This window comes from Littorina saxatilis, linkage group LG11, assembly GCF_037325665.1.
Source record: "Littorina saxatilis isolate snail1 linkage group LG11, US_GU_Lsax_2.0, whole genome shotgun sequence".
In the NCBI taxonomy this organism is placed as follows: Eukaryota; Metazoa; Mollusca; class Gastropoda; order Littorinimorpha; family Littorinidae; genus Littorina; species Littorina saxatilis.
The window spans coordinates 901,913-921,832 of NC_090255.1; the positions used below are offsets into that span (position 1 = coordinate 901,913).

Consider the following 19,920-nt stretch of genomic DNA (forward strand, 5'->3'; position numbering starts at 1 on the left):
GGTGTGTTAGGGCGGTGCCTATGTAGTGTTTGATGTTGGGTTGGGGTGTGTTAGGGGGGTGCCTATGTAGTGTTTGATGTTGGGTTGGGGTGTGTTAGGGAGGTGCCTATGTAGTGTTTGATGTTGTGTTGGGGTGTGTTAGGGGGGTGCCTATGTAGTGTTTGATGTTGGGTTGGGGTGTGTTAGGGAGGTGCCTATGTAGTGTTTGATGTTGGGTTGGGGTGTGTCAGGGCGGTGCCTATGTAGTGTTTGATGTTGGGTTGGGGTGTGTTAGGGGGGGTGCCTATGTAGTGTTTGATGTTGGGTTGGGGTGTGTTAGGGGGGTGCCTATGTAGTGTTTGATGTTGGGTTGGGGTGTGTCAGGGCGGTGCCTATGTAGTGTTTGATGTTGGGTTGGGGTGTGTCAGGGAGGTGCCTATGTAGTGTTTGATGTTGGGTTGGGGTGTGTTAGGGGGGTGCCTATGTAGTGTTTGATGTTGGGTTGGGGTGTGTTAGGGGGGTGCCTATGTAGTGTTTGATGTTGGGTTGGGGTGTGTTAGGGGGGTGCCTATGTAGTGTTTGATGTTGGGTTGGGGTGTGCTAGGGGGGTGCCTATGTAGTGTTTGATGTTGGGTTGGGGTGTGTTAGGGAGGTGCCTATGTAGTGTTTGATGTTGTGTTGGGGTGTGTTAGGGAGGTGCCTATGTAGTGTTTGATGTTGTGTTGGGGTGTGTTAGGGAGGTGCCTATGTAGTGTTTGATGTTGGGTTGGGGTGTGTTAGGGAGGTGCCTATGTAGTGTTTGATGTTGGGTTGGGGTGTGTTAGGGAGGTGCCTATGTAGTGTTTGATGTTGTGTTGGGGTGTGTCAGGGCGGTGCCTATGTAGTGTTTGATGTTGGGTTGGGGTGTGTTAGGGAGGTGCCTATGTAGTGTTTGATGTTGGGTTGGGGTGTGTTAGGGGGGTGTCTATGTAGTGTTTGATGTTGGGTTGGGGTGTGTTAGGGAGGTGCCTATGTAGTGTTTGATGTTGGGTTGGGGTGTGTTAGGGAGGTGCCTATGTAGTGTTTGATGTTGGGTTGAGGTGTGTTAGGGAGGTGCCTATGTAGTGTTTGATGTTGGGTTGGGGTGTGTTAGGGGGGTGCCTATGTAGTGTTTGATGTTGGGTTGGGGTGTGTTAGGGATGTGCCTATGTAGTGTTTGATGTTGGGTTGGGGTGTGTTAGGGGGGTGCCTATGTAGTGTTTGATGTTGGGTTGGGGTGTGTTAGGGGGGTGCCTATGTAGTGTTTGATGTTGGGTTGGGGTGTGTCAGGGAGGTGCCTATGTAGTGTTTGATGTTGGGTTGGGGTGTGTTAGGGGGGTGCCTATGTAGTGTTTGATGTTGGGTTGGGGTGTGTTAGGGGGGTGCCTATGTAGTGTTTGATGTTGGGTTGGGGTGTGTTAGGGGGGTGCCTATGTAGTGTTTGATGTTGGTGTGACTGTTACAGTTCAACCTGCGGACAGTGTACGTGGGTCTGGTGTTCATCATACCGGCCACGCTCTACGCTCTGACCGCACCGCTGTGGGGCTACCTGAGTGACTCCAAGGTAACGCTTCACTGAACATGCACACTCCATTCACATTACTTTGTTATCCCATTTGCTGGGAAATCCGGGTCGCTTCCTCCAATTGGAAAGTACACAGCCTACTTTTCACTGCAGTCTGCCTCCCCCCCCCCCCCCCCCCCCCCCCCCCTCCCCCTTTTCAGACTGGAACAAATCAGGAAATCAGGGATTATGAGGTCTGAAAAGAAAGTGTCAAAAGGAGATCAATGTACAGGTTGAACATCTTGCAAAGCAGGGTCTTACAAATGAGGCAGTCTTCCTTGGGGTGGGTGGTGGGAGGCATGGGGAGGATTCCGCTATATTTATGGGTGCTTTCTTCTTTGTCACGTTTTGAGTTGTGGGCCTTTAATTATAACCCTACAAATTCCAATGACATGAGGGAGGGAGGGAGGGAGTGAGGGAGGGAGGGAGGGAGGGAGGGAGGGAGGGAGGGAGGGAGGGAGGGAGGGAGTCTTTCTGTGCTGTCTACTACTCCTTTGTAGTGTATAAGGTGACGTGTGTGTTGTTTACCCCAACAGGGCATACATACCTCCTACAGTGTTTGGTATATGAGTTGACGTGTGTGTTGTATTTTTCCCAACAGGGGGTGTCGTACCCATTCATCATCATCGGCAACACAGTGTCCGTGGCCGCCTTTCTCCTGATTGGACCGTCGCCTCTGCTGCCCTTCCTCAAACAGTGAGTCAGCCACGTACCATGCGCACAAATAACTGACATAAACTTGATACCAATCATTCAATGATGACGCTCATGATGCACAGACCATGGGCACAAATAACTCTCACATAAACTGGATACAAATAACGCAATGATGACACTAACAGGCATGAACAAGTTCCAAAATTTTCACTCGCCTTGTGGGCTAGTAAATTTCAAAAATGAGTTACCAAAGAACAAAACGATTTGATCCATTCAAACATGGTGAAAGAAGAGCAGGTTTTTTGCAAGCGCCCTGTACCGATCGGATCAGTTGAGCGACACGAGCACGCTGGTCTTGCGTTAGCTGGTGCATAGCGTGTCCCCCCTCGGTGTCTTCAACCTTTTTGTTTGAGTTTACCCATTTTTTGGTGCTTCACAACAGACAATCGTCGCTCGGAAAATGATAATACCACAGACCCAACATTTTCACTCGCCAAGCGGGCGATCATTATAAGACTTTCTACTCACCCACACTCATTTCTGGTGGCCTGTGGCGAGTGGGCGACCCATCTTGCTCATGCCTGCACTAATGATGCACAGACCCTCTTCTTGTCCTTTTGTAATACATTCCTAAATACTGAATCGTATGTTATAAACATGTTGAACCAATCATGTTATGTTATAAGTACAGATTATGTGTTGTAAACGTGCGGTGAGTGTGTGTTTGTTGTTGTAAACATGAGGCCAGTGTGTGTTTGTTGTTGCAGTGAGCTGTGGCTGGTAATCCTCAGTCTGGCCATCATGGGGCTGTCGGTGGGATCGGCCCTGGTCTGTACACTCAAGTGTCTGTTCAACGGGGCTAAGTGAGTACAGCTCTTAACACACAGTAATGCCTGGGGTATAGGTTACCTCTACTGATCTTACTTCACACAGTAATGCCTGGGGTATAGGTTACCTCTACTGATCTTACTTCACACAGTAATGCCTGGGGTATAGGTTACCTCTACTGATCTTACTTCACAGAGTAAAGCCTGTGGTATGGGTTACCTCTACTGATCTAACTTCACACAGTAATGCCTGGGGTATAGGTTACCTCTACTGATCTTACTTCACACAGTAATGCCTGGGGTATAGGTTACCTCTACTGATCTTACTTCACACAGTAAGGCCTGGGGTATAGGTTACCTCTACTGATCTTACTTCACAGAGTAAGGCCTGGGGTATAGGTTACCTCTACTGATCTTACTTCACAGAGTAAAGCCTGGGGTATAGGTTACCTCTACTGATCTAACTTCACACAGTAAAGCCTGGGGTATAGGTTACCTCTACTGATCTTACTTCACACAGTAATGCCTGGGGTATAGGTTACCTCTACTGATCTTACTTCACACAGTAATGCCTGGGGTATAGGTTACCTCTACTGATCTTACTTCACACAGTAAGGCCTGGGGTATAGGTTACCTCTACTGATCTTACTTCACACAGTAATGCCTGGGGTATAGGTTACCTCTACTGATCTTACTTCACACAGTAAGGCCTGGGGTATAGGTTACCTCTACTGATCTTACTTCACAGAGTAAAGCCTGGGGTATAGGTTACCTCTACTGATCTAACTTCACACAGTAATGCCTGGGGTATAGGTTACCTCTACTGATCTTACTTCACACAGTAATGCCTGGGGTATAGGTTACCTCTACTGATCTTACTTCACAGAGTAAGGCCTGGGGTATAGGTTACCTCTACTGATCTTACTTCACACAGTAATGCCTGGGGTATAGGTTACCTCTACTAATCTTACTTCACACAGTAAGGCCTGGGGTATAGGTTACCTCTACTGATCTTACTTCACAGAGTAAAGCCTGGGGTATAGGTTACCTCTACTGATCTAACTTCACACAGTAATGCCTGGGGTATAGGTTACCTCTACTGATCTTACTTCACACAGTAATGCCTGGGGTATAGGTTACCTCTACTGATCTTACTTCACACAGTAATGCCTGGGGTATAGGTTACCTCTACTGATCTTACTTCACACAGTAAGGCCTGGGGTATAGGTTACCTCTACTGATCTTACTTCACACAGTAATGCCTGGGGTATAGGTTACCTCTACTGATCTTACTTCACACAGTAAGGCCTGGGGTATAGGTTACCTCTACTGATCTTACTTCACAGAGTAAAGCCTGGGGTATAGGTTACCTCTACTGATCTAACTTCACACAGTAATGCCTGGGGTATAGGTTACCTCTACTGATCTTACTTCACACAGTAATGCCTGGGGAATAGGTTACCTCTACTGATCTTACTTCACAGAGTAAGGCCTGGGGTATAGGTTACCTCTACTGATCTTACTTCATACAGTAATGCCTGGGGTATAGGTTAACTCTACTGATCTTACTTCACACAGTAAGGCCTGGGGTATAGGTTACCTCTACTGATCTTACTTCACAGAGTAAAGCCTTGGGTATAGGTTACCTCTACTGATCTAACTGCACACAGTAATGCCTGGGGTATAGGTTACCTCTACTGATCTTACTTCACAAAGTAATGCCTAGGGTATAGGTTACCTCTACTGATCTTACTTCACAGAGTAAGGCCTGGGGTATAGGTTACCTCTACTGATCTTACTTCACACAGTAATGCCTGGGGTATAGGTTACCTCTACTGATCTTACTTCACACAGTAATGCCTGGGGTATAGGTTACCTCTACTGATCTTACTTCACACAGTAAGGCCTGGGGTATAGGTTACCTCTACTGATCTTACTTCACAGAGTAATGCCTGGGGTATAGGTTACCTCTACTGATCTAACTGCACACAGTAATGCCTGGGGTATAGGTTACCTCTACTGATCTTACTTCACACAGTAATGCCTGGGGTATAGGTTACCTCTACTGATCTTACTTCACAGAGTAATGCCTGGGGTATAGGTTACCTCTACTGATCTTACTTCACACAGTAATGCCTGGGGTATAGGTTACCTCTACTGATCTTACTTCACAGAGTAAGGCCTGGGGTATAGGTTACCTCTACTGATCTTACTTCTCACAGTAATGCCTGGGGTATAGGTTACCTCTACTGATCTTACTTCACAGAATAATCCCTAGGGTATAGGTTACCTCTACTGATCTTACTTTACAGAGTAAGGCCTGGTTACCTCTACTGATCTTACTTCACAGAGTAATGCCTGGGGTATAGGTTACCTCTACTGATCTTACTTCACACAGTAATGCCTGGGGTATAGGTTACCTCTACTGATCTTAATTCACACAGTAGTGCCTGGGGTTGTACTACGTTGCAAGCCCCTGGAGCAATTTTTGAGTCACTTGAGAAAAAGTGACTCTATGTAATCGGTCAGTGTTAGTCTGTCCGGCCGGCCGGCCGTAGACACCACCTTAACGTTGGACTTTTCTCGGAAACTATCAAAGCGATCGGGCTCATATTTTGTTTAGTCGTGACCTCCAATGACCTCTACACTTTAACGATGGTTTCGTTGACCTTTGTCCTTTTTCAAGGTCACAGGTCAGCGTCAAAGGAAAAATTAGACATTTTATATCTTTGACAAAGTTCATCGGATGTGATTGAAACTTTGTAGGATTATTCTTTACATCAAAGTATTTACATCTGTAGCCTTTTACGAACGTTATCAGAAAAACAAGGGAGATAACTAGCCTTTTCTGTTCGGCAACACACAACTTAACGTTGGGCTTTTCTCGGAAACTATAAAAGTGACCGGGCTCAAATTTTATGTGAACGTGACTCATTGTAAATCCTTCTTTGTTAATTCGACATTTTGATTGGTCAATGCAATCACTCAGCGGTCAGGCAATCAGCGTGTCTCACCTCCAAATGGATCTGCCTCAATGTACACTTCCTGGCAAGCGTATCAATACAAGTCATGTGTTTCACGTGTCGCCAGCATGGATACAGCCTCAACTAGTCTCGGTTAGCTTTGAGGGTCATTTTACAAGTAGGAAATATGAAGTACCAACGAAATACCGAGACCATAAGGTATGCGAAGTGATGACGTCGGATACGTGACGTAAGTTGATGCATGAATGCTTTCGGACTACGTCAGTCAATTCCAAAGATCGCTTTTGTGATGAAAAGAATTTGTTTTGAGTTTGCTGTCCAGAAACCCGTCAAAAAAGAAGGGAAAATGTATGTGAAAGAAAACAAAACAGGAGGAGAGTGATACGATAGGAATACAGAGACATATTTCTTGGGACTTGACCCTTGCAGGTGGGTGGACTGAAAGTAGTGTGTGAACAGAACAGAACCAATTCTGTCTGTTTACCATCGCATGAAAGCAGGAAAGAGATCGTCGTCAGATCCTTTGAATGGATAGATTTACAATTACAATATCGACCTACTGCTTTCAACATGTCAGGCTGTGCCTAAATTGTCTCACCTGTGATTTGTAAATGGAATCCCTCAGGCCTACGGCCTTCGGGATTCCATTTACAAATCACAGGTGAGACAATTTGGGCACCGCCCTCCATGTTGAAAGCAATCGGTGAATATTGTATCATTGTGTTGTGAATAGCAATTTCTTCCTGTCCATCTGATGCCTCATATAATATTCAGAACTGCGAAAGTGACTCGATCGAGCGTTTGCTCTTCTTGTTTGATTAGTGCTTTTGTGAACAAGAAACAATTAACAAGTGGCTCTATCCCATCTCCCCCCTTTCCCCGTCGCGATATAACCTTCGTGGTTGAAAACGACGTTAAACACCAAATAAAGAAAGAAAGAAAGTGCCTGGGGTATAGGTTACCTCTACTGATCTTACTTCACACAGTAATGCCTGGGGTATAGGTTACCTCTACTGATCTTACTTCACACAGTAATGCCTGGGGTATAGGTTACCTCTACTGATCTTACTTCACACAGTAATGCCTGGGGTATAGGTTACCTCTACTGATCTTACTTCACACAGTAATGCCTGGGGTATAGGTTACCTCTACTGATCTTACTTCACACAGTAATGCCTGGGGTATAGGTTACCTCTACTGATCTTCATGTGACAGGGTGACTGCAGAGTTGTCTGCTGACGAAGAGCGCGAGCTATTTATAGTAGCACAAAATGTTTTCTATGTGGCCGACTAGACACGTGTCAATTGTAGAGTTGTGTTTGTGATGGGGTGTGGCTGCTGCTGTCTCCCAGGAACCGTTATGCAATTTTATTTAGGGCTAAGAAATGAGCTCTAAAATCTTAACCCTGTTTGACTGGCTTTGCCTCCAAAGGTGATGGTTGTGCTTCCTGCACTCAGTACATTCAGTAAAGCCTATCTGTTGGATCCGTCCAGGTGGGTAAGCTAAAGTGTTTACTACTAAATGGTGCCGAGTGAAAACTTGTGTAGCTTCACAACATCAAGCTTCTGGTAGTAGTGTTTTTAGCAGAACAGCTCCCTGGAGTTGACGTGACCAACTGAAACAACAAGAAGTCGCGTAAGGCGAAATTACTACATTTAGTCAAGCTGTGGAACTCACAGAATGAAATTGAACGTAGTCCGCCGCTAGGGCAAAAGGCAGTGAAAGTGACGAGCCTGTTTGGCGCGGTAGCGATTGCGCTGTGCTTCATAGCACGCTTTACTGTACCTCTCTTCGTTTTAGCTTTCTGAGCGTGTTTTTAATCCTAACATATCATATCTATATGTTTTTGGAATCAGGAACCGACAACGAATAAGATGAAAATGTTTTTAAATTGATTTCAAAAATTTAATTTTGATCATAATTTTTAATTTATTTAATTTTCAGAGCTTGTTTTTAATCCAAATATAACATATGTATATGTTTTTGGAATCAGAAAATGATGAAGAATAAGATGAACGTAAATTTGGATCGTTTTTGAATTTTTTATTTTTTTTTACAATTTTCAGATTTTTAATGACCAAAGTCATGAATTAATTTTTAAGCCACCAAGCTGAAATGCAATACCGAAGTCCGGCCTTCGTCGAAAATTGCTTGGCCAAAATTTCAATCAATTTGATTAAAAAATGAGGGTGTGACAGTGCCGCCTCAAGTTTTACAAAAAGCCGGATGAAAGACATTTATCGAAAAAAGGAAAAAAACGTCTGGGGATTTCATACCCAGGAACTCTCATGTCAAATTTCATAAAGATCGGTCCAGTAGTTTAATCAATCAATCAATCAATGAGGCTTATATCGCGCATATTCCGTGGGTACAGTTCTAGGCGCTCTGCAGTGATGCCGTGTGAGATGAAATTTTATACGGCCAGTAGATTGCAGCCATGTTCACGCATATTTACCTTTCACGGCCTTATTCCAAGTCACACGGGTATGGTAGACAATTATTAACTGTGCCTAAGCAATTTTGCCAGGAAAGACCCTTTTGTCAATCGTGGGATCTTTAACGCGCACACCCAATGTAGTATACACGGGGGGGTGGTTCGGACACTGAAGAGAGTCTGCACACAAAGTTTACTCTGAATCGCTCTACACACACACACGCACACACACACACACATACACCATGACCCTCGTCTCGATTCCCCCTCTATGTTAAAACATTTAGTCAAAACTTGACTAAATGTAATGAACATTTTCACATTGTTTTAGTTTGATGACACTTACCCGAAATTGGCGTATGCTGCCTGAACGGCATGGTAAAAACGATCATACACGTCAAAATCCACTCTTGTGTGAACGTAGGAGTTTGAACCCACTTGTTGGAAATTGAAGAGATTCAGCCTTTGAAGTTTAGAAATGATGTGGCAAAATGTGTATATCAAGCTCAGGCTGTTGTGCTCCAATGATCAGGCTGTTGTGCTCCAATGATCAGGCTGTTGTGCTCCAATGATCAGGCTGTTGTGCTCCAATGATCCAATTGATTGTTTGCAGCATTGTTATTTGTCATTCTTGGAATGAAATTGTTTGAACCTTGTGAAAACCAAGGAAAACTATAACTGGCCCCCAAGCATAGAGTAGATCAACAGGAGTTTGAACCTTGTGAAAACCAAGGAAAACTATAACTGGCCCCCAAGCATAGAGTAGATCAACAGGAGTTTGAACCTTGTGAAAACCAAGGAAAGCTATAACTGGCCCCCAAGCATAGAGTAGATCAACAGGAGTTTGAACCTTGTGAAAACCAAGGAAAACTATAACTGGCCCCCAAGCATAGAGTAGATCAACAGGAGTTTGAACCTTGTGAAAACCAAGGAAAACTATAACTGGCCCCCAAGCATAGAGTAGATCAACAGGAGTTTGAACCTTGTGAAAACCAAGGAAAACTATAACTGGCCCCCAAGCATAGAGTAGATCAACAGGAGTTTGATATTCTCACGGATTTGATGATTTGAATACACTTGTGTGTTTTTCAGGATGGTTGGCTTTGAAGACAACTTGGACACGTATGGTATGGTGTCCGGATTCTTCAACTCTGCCTTCTCTTTTGGGTGTGTTGCTTTCTTATTACTCTGGGATTGTGTGTGTGTGTGGTGTGTGTGTGTGTGTGTGTGTGTGTGTGTGTGTGTGTGTGTGTGTGTGTGTGTGTGTGTGTGTGTGTGTGTGTGGTGTGTGTGTGAAAGTACATGCAACTGTTCACCACATCTTTCTGTCACATAGTTTATTCCTGTGTCGGTGATTGTGACGGTTTGTATGCATATTCTCCATCTGTCTGTATTCATGGAGTGTATGTTCATTAGCTGGTGTGTTTTAGTCAGTAAATTGCTGTTACACTTACAGTTAAACCTGTCTGTAAGGACCAGACAATCTGTGAGGTGGTCATTGTGAGCAGACTTTCGTTGTTAAGAGGTAGCCAGGGCAGGTTCCACTGTATAAGTTAGGGATGATCAGGAATGATGGAATGTTTGATTGAAGGTGTGTGTGTTGGTCAGTGAAGACAAGAGCGTGTTGTGTGCAGGACGTTCATCGGGCCGACAGTGGGCAGCGCGATACAGGACTACAAGGGGTTTGACTGGGCAGCCACCGTCACTGCAGCCGTCTTCGCTGTCGCCGTGAGTCTTTCATTTAGACATACTACATGTAGCGATATCTGCCTACTAGTCATGATTGTCCATACAGTCTGGCCACACAGCCAGCCTCAATTCTCTGTTGGCGTAAGTCTTCAGCTCATTTGGACATAATACATGTAGTGATATCTGACTACTAGTCATAATTATCCATACAGCCTGACCACACAGCCAGCCTGACCACACAGCCAGCCTGACCACACAGCCAGCCTCAGTTTATCTCTGTCTCTGCAGCAGTCTGCATTCAGCTTCCACAGTGTCCAGTCTAGAACTACCAGCACTCTCTACTTTGTGCTTTGGGAGAGATAGAAAGGGGAGCTGAGAAGTATCTACCAGCACTCGCTACTTTGGGCTTTGGGAGAGATAGAAAGGGGAGCTGGAAAGGAGCTACCAGCACTCTCTACTTTGTGCTTTGGGAGAGATAGAAAGGGGAGCTGGGAAGGAGTTACCAGCACTCTCTACTTTGTGCTTTGGGAGAGATAGAAAGGGGAGCTGGGAAGGAGTTACCAGCACTCGCTACTTTGTGCTTTGGGAGAGATAGAAAGGGGCGCTGGGAAGGAGTTACCAGCACTCGCTACTTTGTGCTTTGGGAGAGATAGGAAGGGGAGCTGGGAAGGAGCTACCAGCACTCTCTACTTTGTGCTTTGGGAGAGATAGAAAGGGGAGCTGGGAAGGAGCTACCAGCACTCTCTACTTTGTGCTTTGGGAGAGATAGAAAGGGGAGCTGGGAAGGAGCTACCAGTACTCTCTACTTTGTGCTTTGGGAGAGATAGAAAGGGGAGCTGGGAAGGAGCTACCAGTACTCTCTACTTTGTGCTTTGGGAGAGATAGAAAGGGGAGCTGGGAAGGAGCTACCAGTTTATGGGTGGGGAAGAAGGGGAAGGTGGTGGTTATCACACACAAAACATTAATTACCTGTCATCCTGAAATGCTTAATTTTGAACTCTTTTTGAGTATTGGACAATCACCAAACGCTGCTGTGAGACTTCCATAGCACAAGAAGAAAGGCGTATCTGTGAATGTGTTGTAGACAAGCTTCTGAGAGTGACTGTGACAAAGTTGAGTGCATGATGAAACTTGGTCTCTTTCAGGCTATTTCCTTCGCCTCCTACGTGATTCTGGCCAAGAGCTGCAAAGCGTGTCATCCCGCTCAGCCAGCCGGAACCAGTGCAGCCAAGGATGACGCCTCTCAGGGACTGCTGCGTCAGGCGTCACAGGTCACCTACAACTCTATCAGCAGCACACCGGTTATCTCCAATAGCAGCAGTATAGCTCACGACAACACTTAGCTCTATGATCACAGGTCACCTACAACTCTATCAGCAGCAGTATAGCTCACGACAACACTTAGCTCTGTGATCACAGGTCACCTACAACTCTATCAGCAGCAGTATAGCTCACGACAACACTTAGCTCTGTGATTACAGGTCACCTACAACTCTATCAGCAGCAGTATAGCTCACGACAACACTTAGCTCTGTGATCACAGGTCACCTACAACTCTATCAGCAGCACTATAGCACACAACAACACTTAGCTCTGTGATCACAGGTCACCTACAACTCTATCAGCAGCAGTATAGCTCACGGCAACACTTAGCTCTGTGATCACAGGTCACCTACAACTCTATCAGCAGCAGTATAGCTCACAACAACACTTAGCTCTGTGATCACAGGTCACCTACAACTCTATCAGCAGCAGTATAGCTCACGACAACACTTAGCTCTGTGATCACAGGTCACCTACAACTCTATCAGCAGCAGTATAGCTCACAACAACACTTAGCTCTGTGATCACAGGTCACCTACAACTCTATCAGCAGCAGTATAGCTCACGACAACACTTAGCTCTGTGATCACAGGTCACCTACAACTCTATCAGCAGCAGTATAGCTCACGACAACACTTAGCTCTGTGATCACAGGTCACCTACAACTCTATCAGCAGCAGTATAGCTCACGACAACACTTAGCTCTGTGATCACAGGTCACCTACAACTCTATCAGCAGCAGTATAGCTCACGACAACACTTAGCTCTGTGATCACAGGTCACAACTGTATCAGCAGCAGTATAGCTCACGACAACACTTAGCTCTGTGATCACAGGTCACCTACAACTCTATCAGCAGCAGTATAGCTCACGACAACACTTAGCTCTATGATCACAGGTCACCTACAACTCTATCAGCAGCAGTATAGCTCACGGCAACACTTAGCTCTGTGATCACAGGTCACCTACAACTCTATCAGCAGCAGTATAGCTCACGGCAACACTTAGCTCTGTGATCACAGGTCACCTACAACTCTATCAGCAGCAGTATAGCTCACGGCAACACTTAGCTCTGTGATCACAGGTCACCTACAACTCTATCAGCAGCACTATAGCACACAACAACGCTTAGCTCTGTGTTCACGGCTAGCTGTTTCTGTGATTTACCCGTCAGGTTTTTGTTGTGTACAGCTTATAGGGATGAATTCTTGGAACAAGACATTCTCAGGTGTGTCAGAATAGCGTGGAATGTTTTGGGTATAGCGCTTGACAGCGCTTAGCTCTATGTTTACAGCCAGCTGCTCTGTGATTGTGGTTTTTGTTGTGTAAAGCTTTGGGATGAATCCTTTGAACAGGACATTTGTGGTGTCTGGATAGCATGGAAAGGGAATGGGTATAGCGCAAGACAAGGCTCAGCTCAGCATCTTGACACCTAGCTGTGTGGACCTCACCCCTTGGTTTGTGTTGTGTACAGCTTGCAAAGAATCCAATAACGGTTATGTGAACACAACATTTCTTTGAAATGAGAACAGCCTCCAAAGGTTTCTGGTACAGGGCGTAAGAAAAGATCTTCACATTTTGCTATCTTGTTGTTTGTTGTGTACAGCTCTTTGTCTTGCTTTCAACAAGACATGTCTTGTGTGATTTATATCAGAGTACAGCCCCCTGTCAAGACATGTCTTGTGTGATTTATATCAGAGTACAGCCCTCTGTCAAGACATGTCTTGTGTGATTTATATCAGAGTACAGCCCTCTGTCAAGACATGTCTTGTGTGATTTATATCAGAGTACAGCCCCCTGTCAAGACATGTCTTGTGTGATTTATATCAGAGTACAGCCCTCTGTCAAGACATGTCTTGTGTGATTTATATCAGAGTACAGCCCTCTGTCAAGACATGTCTTGTGTGATTTATATCAGAGTACAGCCCTCTGTCAAGACATGTCTTGTGTGATTTATATCAGAGTACACCCCCCTGTCAAGACATGTCTTGTGTGATTTATATCAGAGTACAGCCCTCTGTCAAGACATGTCTTGTGTGATTTATATCAGAGTACAGCCCTCTGTCAAGACATGTCTTGTGTGATTTATATCAGAGTACAGCCCCCTGTCAAGACATGTCTTGTGTGATTTATATCAGAGTACAGCCCTCTGTCAAGACATGTCTTGTGTGATTTATATCAGAGTACAGCCCTCTGTCAAGACATGTCTTGTGTGATTTATATCAAGACATGTCTTGTGTGATTTATATCAGAGTACAGCCCTCTGTCAAGACATGTCTTGTGTGATTTATATCAGAGTACAGCCCCCTGTCAAGACCTCCACAAATCTGAGAAAATCATGTATTCAAAAGAAAGGGGCATAAATAACTTACTGAGGTTATGAACAGAAAGTCTGAGAAACCAGGGTCTTACAAGGGAGTGAGTGTGAAATGGGGACAGCACGTTTCGCCCTGCAGTCCGGACTGACGATCTAACAGCGAACGACAAAAAGAAGAAATGGGGACAGCACCTTTCGCCCTGCAGTCCGGACTGACGATCTAACAGCGAACGACAAGAAGAAGAAAGGGGGATTCCACAGCACGTTTCGCCCTGCAGTCCGGACTGACGATCTAACAGCGAACGACAATAAGAAGAAAGGGGGATTCCACAGCACGTTTCGCCCTGCAGTCCGGACTGACGATCTAACAGCGAACGACAATAAGAAGAAAGGGGGATTCCACAGCACGTTTCGCCCTGCAGTCCGGACTGACGATCTAACAGCGAACGACAATAAGAAGAAAGGGGGATTCCACAGCACGTTTCGCCCTGCAGTCCGGACTGACGATCTAACAGCGAACGACAATAAGAAGAAAGGGGGATTCCACAGCACGTTTCGCCCTGCAGTCCGGACTGACGATCTAACAGCGAACGACAATAAGAAGAAAGGGGGATTCCACAGCACGTTTCGCCCTGCAGTCCAGACTGACGATCTAACAGCGAACGACAATAAGAAGAAAGGGGGGGTTCCAATATAGCCTGGAAAGATATCTGGTGCAGCTGAAGACAATGCCTGGGGAAGGATCCTCAGAGCTTGCTGATTGGAGATCGCTCTGTCTTGTTGTTGGTTGTGTACAGCCTGGGGAAGGATCCTCAGAGCTTGCTGATTGGAGATCGCTCTGTCTTGTTGTTGGTTGTGTACAGCCTGGGGAAGGATCCTCAGAGCTTGCTGCTTGCTGATCACTTTGTCTTGTTGTTGGTTGTGTACAGCCTGGGGAAGGATCCTCAGAGCTTGCTGATTGGAGATCGCTCTGTCTTGTTGTTGGTTGTGTACAGCCTGGGGAAGGATCCTCAGAGCTTGCTGATTGGAGATCGCTCTGTCTTGTTGTTGGTTGTGTACAGCCTGGGGAAGGATCCTCAGGGCTTGCTGATTGGAGATCGCTCTGTCTTGTTGTTGGTTGTGTAAAGCCTGGGGAAGGATCCTCAGAGCTTGCTGATTGGAGATCGCTCTGTCTTGTTGTTGGTTGTGTACAGCCTGGGGAAGGATCCTCAGAGCTTGCTGATTGGAGATTGCTCTGTCTTGTTGTTGGTTGTGTACAGCCTGGGGAAGGATCCTCAGAGCTTGCTGATTGGAGATTGCTCTGTCTTGTTGTTGGTTGTGTAAAGCCTGGGGAAGGATCCTCAGAGCTTGCTGATTGGAGATCGCTCTGTCTTGTTGTTGGTTGTGTACAGCCTGGGGAAGGATCCTCAGAGCTTGCTGATTGGAGATCGCTCTGTCTTGTTGTTGGTTGTGTACAGCCTGGGGAAGGATCCTCAGAGCTTGCTGATTGGAGATCGCTCGGTCTTGTTGTTGGTTGTGTACAGCCTGGGGAAGGATCCTCAGGGCTTGCTGATTGGAGATCGCTCTGTCTTGTTGTTGGTTGTGTACAGCCTGGGGAAGGATCCTCAGAGCTTGCTGATTGGAGATCGCTCTGTCTTGTTGTTGGTTGTGTACAGCCTGGGGAAGGATCCTCAGAGCTTGCTGATTGGAGATCGCTCTGTCTTGTTGTTGGTTGTGTACAGCCTGGGGAAGGATCCTCAGAGCTTGCTGATTGGAGATCGCTCGGTCTTGTTGTTGGTTGTGTACAGCCTGGGGAAGGATCCTCAGAGCTTGCTGATTGGAGATCGCTCTGTCTTGTTGTTGGTTGTGTACAGCCTGGGGAAGGATCCTCAGAGCTTACTGATTGGAGATCGCTCTGTCTTGTTGTTGGTTGTGTACAGCCTGGGGAAGGATCCTCAGAGCTTGCTGATTGGAGATCGCTCTGTCTTGTTGTTGGTTGTGTACAGCCTGGGGAAGGATCCTCAGAGCTTGCTGATTGGAGATCGCTCTGTCTTGTTGTTGGTTGTGTACAGCCTGGGGAAGGATCCTCAGAGCTTGCTGATTGGAGATCGCTCTGTCTTGTTGTTGGTTGTGTACAGCCTGGGGAAGGATCCTCAGAGCTTGCTGTTTGCTGATCACTTTGTCTTGTTGTTGGTTGTGTACAGCCTGGGGAAGGATCCTCAGAGCTTGCTGATTGGAGATCACTCTGTCTTGTTGTTGGTTGTGTACAGCCTGCGAACATCCACACAAAATGTTTTGAGCAAACTTTATATTGTTTTTGTTGTGTACAGCTTGTAAAAATCAAAACCAGCTGTTTGAACAATTCATCTCTCAGGTATCGGAACAGCATAGAAATACATGAGTGAAATAGATCTAGAGTGTGGTAGATCCAGTTTGGTTCTGTTTTGTAAACTGTTGTTCTTGACTCTGTGTTTGGAGACATGAAAGAGATTGAAACACTAAATGTGGCCATCCACCACGAAATGAGTCGCATGTCACCTGGCGCGGTTCTGTGCTAGGCTTAATATAAGTCCGGGGGGTGTCTGGTAACAGTGTGAGGGTCACCTTAGTCACAGGCATATAACTCAAAAAGTTGTCGCTCTTTTTTAAAAAGGTTTTCACCACTGGATAGAGCACAAAAAAACTCTTTCAAAAACTGTAAAAATATGAAAATGAGGTGACATGTGACTCATTCCGTTGTGGAGGGTCACAAATGTTTATGCAGCACTTTAATCAAATTGACCAGTCCCAGTTTGATCATCTAATGCCAAGCTTGAGTTACCTGGCTGTTTCTTGTTGAGGTGTATATTTTTTGTTTTCTTTTCACTCTTCTTGTGTGCCATACTGCTGTGCTTGAATGTGTGACAAGGTCGTTTGATTTCCATTTTCTAGGTCAGGGTCACAACAGATTTTTGTGTCTTGCACTGTCTTTGTGGTATTGAGACTAAAACTTTTCAAAGTGATAGTTGATAAGAAGGGAAGAGGCTAAATTTCATAAAATCTATATTTCTGTTATCAGGGTCATGGTCACAATATATATATATGACTAAGTGCCAAAAGGTGCTCACAGAACAGAAGACGACTTTGTTTTACAATAAAAATGTTTCTAAAAACGTGTGTCTGCTGAAAATTGGTGTGTGTGTGGATGAATGTGCGAAGAGATAGTGGACATAATTTCGTGTGTCTGACTTGAACGGTTTTGAAGTTATCTTTGTTTAAAGTCAAAAATAACGCCAAAACCGGCCATCTGAAAAAGGACATCGTGATACCTCGTGTTTTGAATATGCCACAGAAAAATAACAAGAAGCACAAATGAATTGCATTTAGTTTGATTGAATGCCTGAAACATCGCTTTACAGACGAGACCAAACGTCAAATCTAAATCTCGAGAGAATTTTTTTTTTTCGATAACCGAATTTTAAGGTGTCGCACGCAAGATGATTCGTCATCACGGCATACATTTTTCAATCGCAGATATTTACTAAATTTCTTTTTCAAAAACTCTGGAATTGATGTCGACACGTCAAGCGATAACGGTGTATCAAACTGCTGTCTTTCAAGTAATCCAGCAAAGACTGCAGAACTTTTGAACAGCATTTTTGAAAACGATTTGAAAATTTCGTCATATCTTGCGTGCGACAAAATGTTCGGTAATTAACGGTTATTTTCTTTTAAAAACAAAATTTACATGTACAAAGATCTACTTCATTTACGGAACCACGTGACACATTCTGTGTTCAAAATTTGTGAAGAAATCACGAACCACGATTGCGCTATCAAGTGTTGAAATTATGTCGTCAACATCTTTTCAGATCTTGCGTGCGACACCTTCTTGCGTTCAACATAAAATGTCACTACCTTATCGAGTTTAATGGGTAAAACTAACTATTTGTTGTCTTAGTTTAATCTTCTTAATTAAAAGCGTAATAAAACCGAACTTCTAAGATGAATTTTAATTGAGATTAGCGAAAGAGCGGGCACGCAAGTCGACCTTAAAGTAAAAGAATGATAACACGAGCGTTTGTCGTGTTGTCTTGCGTGCAACACATTGTCCAAAAAGGAAAATGTATATTTTTCTCAGACGTTTTTTAAGTTGAAACCTTGAAACTTCACACACATTTGGGGTTTAATCGCCCCCATGCATGGTAAAAGTCTTGTTGACCCTTGTCAGATTTCAAGGTCACGGCTGGGTCACATGTGGTTCAGAAAACGGATGAAACATATTTTTTCAGAGATTTTTGAAGCTAGAACCTTCAAACTTCAAACAACGCTTTTGCTTAATGATTGTTCAACATGGAGAATTCAAGGTTGATCCTTGAGAAATGTGAAGGTCATAGCAGGGTCTCGTGTGGGTAAAAAAAAAAACATAACCTTTTTCTCAGAGTTTTTCAAAGCAAGAACCTTGAAAGTTCACATTTTTGGGCTTAATAGCCTCCATACACGGTTAAAGTCTTGTTGACCTTTGTCGAATCTCAAGGTCACATGGGCAAATCAAAAACACGAAAATGCATCATTATCTCAGTTTTTTTTAAAGGGAGAGCCTTCAAACATCACACAACTCTCAACTCCGACTTAAAGAAGTTAAGGTAGATCCTTGTCACATGTCAAGGTCACAGAAAGGTCTCGTACGGGTAAAACAAACAAAACAAACAGATAATATTCATTTTTTCAGCTTTGTTGTTAGCTAGAATAGAGGCACATGCCACCATTCCATTCAACATGACTCATAGAAATGTATGATGTATGACGTAATTGCATTGTGTGTAATGACGCGGCTGCCTCTGTAGTTATTCCAGCCTTTGAAGAAATGGCGTTTTTCCTTGCTTGGACACATTTTTCCTTTTCTTGGATGTTTCAGGAGTTTGGGTGAGTTTGGTGTATATGGTTGAACACAATTTAAAATTTGCATAAAAGTGTATTAAAATAAACAGTGGTAGCCAGTCTCATCTGTTGTGTCGACAATTTAATCTCTTTTGTGTGACCTCAACTTGACCCCTCTGAATGCTCTCAATCATGGAAATTGACCACACTTTGATTATAACCAAACAACATCAAAACTTTGGAATGTGTGAAGTTTCAAAGGTGTTGCTTAAAAGGCGTTCGTGAAAATGACAATTGTATGTGTCTGACTTCAATGCGACCCCGCTGCGACCTTGACGTTTGATTTTATCAACCAGACTTTCATCATGTGTGAATGACTTCAAACACTATAAAACTAGTTGAAGAAATTGACAATTTTTCAAAGTTTAAGCCAGATGGCACTGCTGTGACCTTGAAATTTGACAAACATTAACCAGGCGGTCACCTTTTTTAGAAAATATCCTTAAAGGATCTTTAACCTTACTGTGACCTTGGAATTTGATGAGGTTTAATTTAACTTGCGTAGTGTGCCAAGTTTCAAGGCCCTAGCTTCAAAAACATATGAGAAAACCTCATTGAAAAATGTATATGTTTGACCTCAACGCGACCCTGCTGTGACCTTGACTTTTTCAACCAGACTTTAATCGTGTGTGAACATTATACACTAGAACTGTGTGTATTTTCAAAGCTCGTGCTATAAACGCGCTGAATAAATTGAAAATATTCCACATTTGGACCAGATGTGACCCCGCTGTGACCTTGAACTTTGACAAAGATTAACAAGCAGGTCACTTTTAATGAGGTTTTATAAAAATGCTGAAAGTATGTGAAGTATGTAAAGTCTAACTGATCTAGTATTAAAACATGTAAGACGTGACAACGACAATTTTCCAGTTTGCAAAGGAAATTTAACCTCGCTGTGACCTTGAAATTCAATGTTGTTTAGTGTGATGTGCACCATACCTGGAGGTCATTATACTTTGGTTGTGTGCCAAGTTTCAAAGCCCTAGCTTTAAAAACGTGCGAGATAACCTTAATGCTATGACTCAGTGCCGTTTTGAATGATATAACGAACAAAATTATCGTTATTTGTAAAATCATTTGGGTAAATTTTTCTTTTCTTTTCGTAATTGGGTTCCAGCATCTGTTGTCTTAACAAAAATCACAATATCAGTCGTGTTTGTCAACTTTTATTTTTTAGCCCCTTTGTCCGCTTTTCGTGCGCACCTTTTGGCACTTAGTCATATAT

At 44.2% G+C, this 19,920-nt stretch overlaps 1 protein-coding gene across 2 annotated transcripts in view; it reads left to right on the forward strand.

Moving 5' to 3' along the window:
* LOC138979372 (MFS-type transporter SLC18B1-like) overlaps nucleotides 1-12,249 on the forward strand; it is a 53,162-nt gene extending 40,913 nt beyond the window's left edge. The window contains exons 9-15 of one of the 2 annotated variants that reach the window (XR_011460005.1): nucleotides 1,463-1,561; nucleotides 2,163-2,257; nucleotides 2,986-3,081; nucleotides 9,557-9,631; nucleotides 10,099-10,192; nucleotides 11,299-11,696; nucleotides 11,759-12,249. Coding sequence is in view for 1 of the 2 variants with exons in the window: in XM_070352080.1 (XP_070208181.1) it covers nucleotides 1,463-1,561; nucleotides 2,163-2,257; nucleotides 2,986-3,081; nucleotides 9,557-9,631; nucleotides 10,099-10,192; nucleotides 11,299-11,496 (657 nt within the window). In the remaining variant the exon portion in view is untranslated. Of the gene's footprint in view, nucleotides 1-1,462; nucleotides 1,562-2,162; nucleotides 2,258-2,985; nucleotides 3,082-9,556; nucleotides 9,632-10,098; nucleotides 10,193-11,298 lie in introns of both variants that reach the window. The other variant, XM_070352080.1, reaches the window with a different exon arrangement.
* The last annotated feature ends 7,671 nt before the right edge of the window (nucleotides 12,250-19,920 follow it).